Genomic DNA, 3,886 nt, shown 5'->3' with positions numbered 1-3,886 from the left:
GGAATTACTGTAGAACATGTAAAAATTTCAAGACAATAAACCATCGCAGGCCTGTGTTATTTATCTAGTTGTGTTTAGTTGTAAAGTTCAGGGACAAAAGTCACATTTAAGAGTAAAAAAAAAACCACAAAAACCGACGTTTTTTGTTACAGCCAACTAGCTTTGGTAACACAGTTACCATCATCAGAGCCAGTGTAGTCATTAGCCCTGTGTTACTGAAACCAGTCAGCAGTAACTAATGACTAATGATAAAGATTTTACTTTACATTAAGCCAAAAACTGTCGGTTTTATGTTTTGTACTCTTAATATAGTTGCACAGTGCACAATGTATATCAAAAAATGTTTTATTTCTTAACCTCCTAACGTATTGAATTACCTAGAGTAACGGTAGATCATCCCGTCTTGCATAACCTTGACGTTAGTGTTAGGTACAGAGATCTTAAACATCTCTCCCCATTTGCTGTTTTCGAAATAAATATCTGGAACCCAAAGATTTTCAGCTACTTCCTCCGGAAGTATGATCGGTCGCGCCCTCTGGATGCATTTCGTAGCAAGTCTTTCGTCTCGCCACATATCATCAAAATACATGTGAACGTAAAAATCCTTAGAAAAAACAAAAAACAACAACAACTGTAACGAAGTAACATAAAATGCACATTTCTTTCATTAGGATACCAAACTAAAAATCAGCTATTTCTGTAACTTACATTATATGAAATCCGTGCCATACGATATTAATTATTATTATTTTCCATATTTCATTGCAGTGTAATGTCTTGAACTGGTTGTTTAATACATACCATACTCTCTTCATCAAGTCCATAGATGTCGGCGATTTGCAATGTTATGTAGATATCCACTTCTTTATCTAAAAGACAGACAAAAATGGATGATAATTATATGTTATTTCGTAATACTTGCTTCTAAGATAAACCAATGCGGTTAGGGCACTCGACTGGCGATCTGCGGGTCGCAGGTTCGAATCCCGAACATGCTCGCTCTTTCAGACCTGAGACGTTATAATGAGACGGTCAAGTGCACTACTCGTTGGTAAAGACTAGGCCAAGAGTTGGCAGTAGGTGGTGTTGACTAAATCGAATCCCGAACATGCTCGCTCTTTCAGACCTGAGACGTTATAATGAGACGGTCAATTGCACTACTCGTTGGTAAAGACTAGGCCAAGAGTTGGCAGTAGGTGGTGTTGACTAAATGTTTTTCCTCCAGTCTAGCAATTTAAAATTAAGGACGGCTAGCGCAGATAGTCCTCGCGTAGCTTTGTGTGAAATTCAACAAACAAACAAATAAATAAATAAGCCACTTTGAGAATGATGTGAAAAAAGTGAGTGATTTGTTTCTGAAATGTAAACAAGTTTGGAAATTGTAATTTTTGAAATGTTGACAGTTTTACAAACTTTCAGTTTCCTTCTTTTATACTTTTGCAAAATCTGAATTTTTCGCATAAGAAACACCATCTTATAAATGTTCCCTTACATCTGAAACTTGTAACCTTAAATACAATGGATAGGCCTGTTGTTAGTGTGTCGAGCTATAATCAGAAAGTTCAAGGTTCCAGCCACGTTACCTCTGAAAAAGCTATGCTTTACTAACTGTGACAGTAAATCCCGCCATTCAGTTAAGAGTAGCCACATAGGCGGAAGATACTGAAAACTGGTTTCCTCACCATGTTCAACAGTTCTTAATTATTGATGTTATGCCTGGACCTCATAGGGATCTCTGGCCTGGCCACTGAATCAATACTAGTACAAGGAGTTAAATGAATATTTAATTTTGATGCTTAAAAATGTAAATTCAATATTTATTCATCACTATTAAGTAGTACCTCTTGAAATAAGCGTGTAGAAGAAGATCTAGAGAGTTCATAATGCCCACTGCTGCTATTATTGGCTGTACAGTCGATTTTTCGACATTTTAAGGCTGAGTTTCCGCCATATTTTTTACATGTTTTAGCAAGTTTTGTTTTTCATTGCTGTTGCATGCATAAAAGTCGCTTAAATTAGCTCGATAAGTTTAGTTTTTTATGCTTAGCGTGCAAAGTTTTGTTGAAAGTTCTATCACGTTCATAATAAATAACGCAAATTTTGGTAGATACGTGTTCGTTGTTCACAGATAAAAATAACAACTTTATATCTAGAAACACGATGATTCCGTAAGGGCATAATGATAAAATATAATATGTATTGGTTATTGGGCATTTTTTGGCGACATTGGCCAATACTGTTCACGAAGGATATACCATGTTTTGTAATATTGTAGCTATGACAACGCAAGACCATTATCTTAAGTAATTTCACTCCCTTTTCCAGTTCGTCGTCACAAAAGTCATGCATCTGATAGTCAGATGTGTAAATTGTTGGTCATTACTAGTTAACCCTGGTGTAGCTTTGCACGAATATCCGGAATAAACAAAGAAGCAAATGAAATATTTAAGAAACTTATACCCATACAAACAATTACAAACACTGCTAATACTAATAGCAAACAATTTAAACTTGTTGTGGATATGTAAATGAATATCATAGGATATGAGCTCCGCCCTTCAATTTCATCTTTTGTTAAACTTCTGATAATTCAATCCAATTATGAGACTTACCATCACGGAAGGGATTAAATAAAACAACTCAACATTTTTTTACTTTTAGAAGAAACTTTTAATACCTGTTTAGTATTAACTAAGTATCATACCAGAAAAAAAAAACACAGTGAATGTTAAGAATATTATTATCACAGTTTACACTTTTTTATATTAAATGCTTACAAAAAACAACACCAAACAAAATGAGATTTAGCTTAATGCATTAGCACGATAAAAAAAATATACTTGAAATGAAATTACACTTTAACTTCAGTTTATATCATTTTGTGTCCATATAACGCTGTGGATAGCGCGTTGGATTTCTAATCCAAAGGTACCGGGTTCGTTCCCCGGCAGGGTCCTGCTCCCAAGTCCAGGAGGAGAGTTGGGCGTGGGGCTAGCAACTCCGCCCCGTAAAAACCAACCTGCTAAAAAATTACTGCAACAACATCTTCCGTCGGCGAGCTGTTGTTGGGGCTCTATGCTCCGGTGGGAGTCTACAGGGATTATACCATTTTAGTCAGGTAACAAAATCTTACAATAGCGATACAATTAACGAGCATGTTTGTTGGTAAAATTAACCCATTCCCACTTCGTTAAATTATCTAATAATCGAAAATTTTAAATTGAAATCAGTGAACTAGTTTTAGGAAAACGGACCGAAATTCAATAGCACAATATTACCTCCTGTAGATGGAGCCACAGCTTTCTTGTATCCTTGTGGTATAATGCCATCAAAAATGTTACTGCTGTTGCATCTGCGAAAGAAAACATGTACAAAAGTTTGTTCTATTATATTTTTACAAATGTTTAACGCAAGTGTAACTCACTTTATAAAAAGAAAACATTAAGATTTATACATTTATTCTCAGTATTTATTCATGACTGATTAAAATAAAAAAACTAATTGGTTCTGACTACAAACTAGACTAATTTTAAAATAAATAACAGAAGATGAAGTTTTATGTTTAAAAAGTCGTTTCGGGTTATCGGAGTTCTGTACACCACGAGGAACCGAATGCCGGGTTTAGGCATAGGAAATCCGTAAAAACTTACCGCTGACCAACAGAGAGACTTCGGCTTTAGAAACGAACAAAGGATGAAGAGGAAAGAGAAAAAGACTTGCAACAAGAAAAACGTGTACAGAATTAGAGAATATGCTTCAAAACTTGCAACAAGAAACATGTGTACAGAATTAGAGAATATGCTTCAAAACTTGCAACAAGAAACATGTGTACAGAATTAGAGAATATGCTTCAAAACTTGCAACAAGAAAAATGTGTACAGAATTA

At 35.1% G+C, this 3,886-nt stretch overlaps 1 protein-coding gene across 1 annotated transcript in view; it reads right to left on the bottom strand.

The window, feature by feature from the left end:
- LOC106468426 (glutamate-gated chloride channel-like) overlaps positions 1-3,886 on the bottom strand; it is a 24,940-nt gene that overhangs the window by 11,653 nt on the left and 9,401 nt on the right. The window contains exons 2-4 of the mRNA XM_022396757.1: positions 3,279-3,352; positions 802-869; positions 378-604 (exon numbers count right to left, since the gene is read on the bottom strand). Of these exons, the coding sequence (XP_022252465.1) occupies positions 378-604; positions 802-869; positions 3,279-3,352 (369 nt within the window). The remainder of the gene's footprint in view (positions 1-377; positions 605-801; positions 870-3,278; positions 3,353-3,886) is intronic.

The sequence above is a fragment of the Limulus polyphemus genome, unplaced genomic scaffold (assembly GCF_000517525.1).
Source record: "Limulus polyphemus unplaced genomic scaffold, Limulus_polyphemus-2.1.2 Scaffold3004, whole genome shotgun sequence".
In the NCBI taxonomy this organism is placed as follows: Eukaryota; Metazoa; Arthropoda; class Merostomata; order Xiphosura; family Limulidae; genus Limulus; species Limulus polyphemus.
Note: the sequence above shows the minus strand (reverse complement) of the source record. Positions and strands in the feature narration are given on the sequence as shown.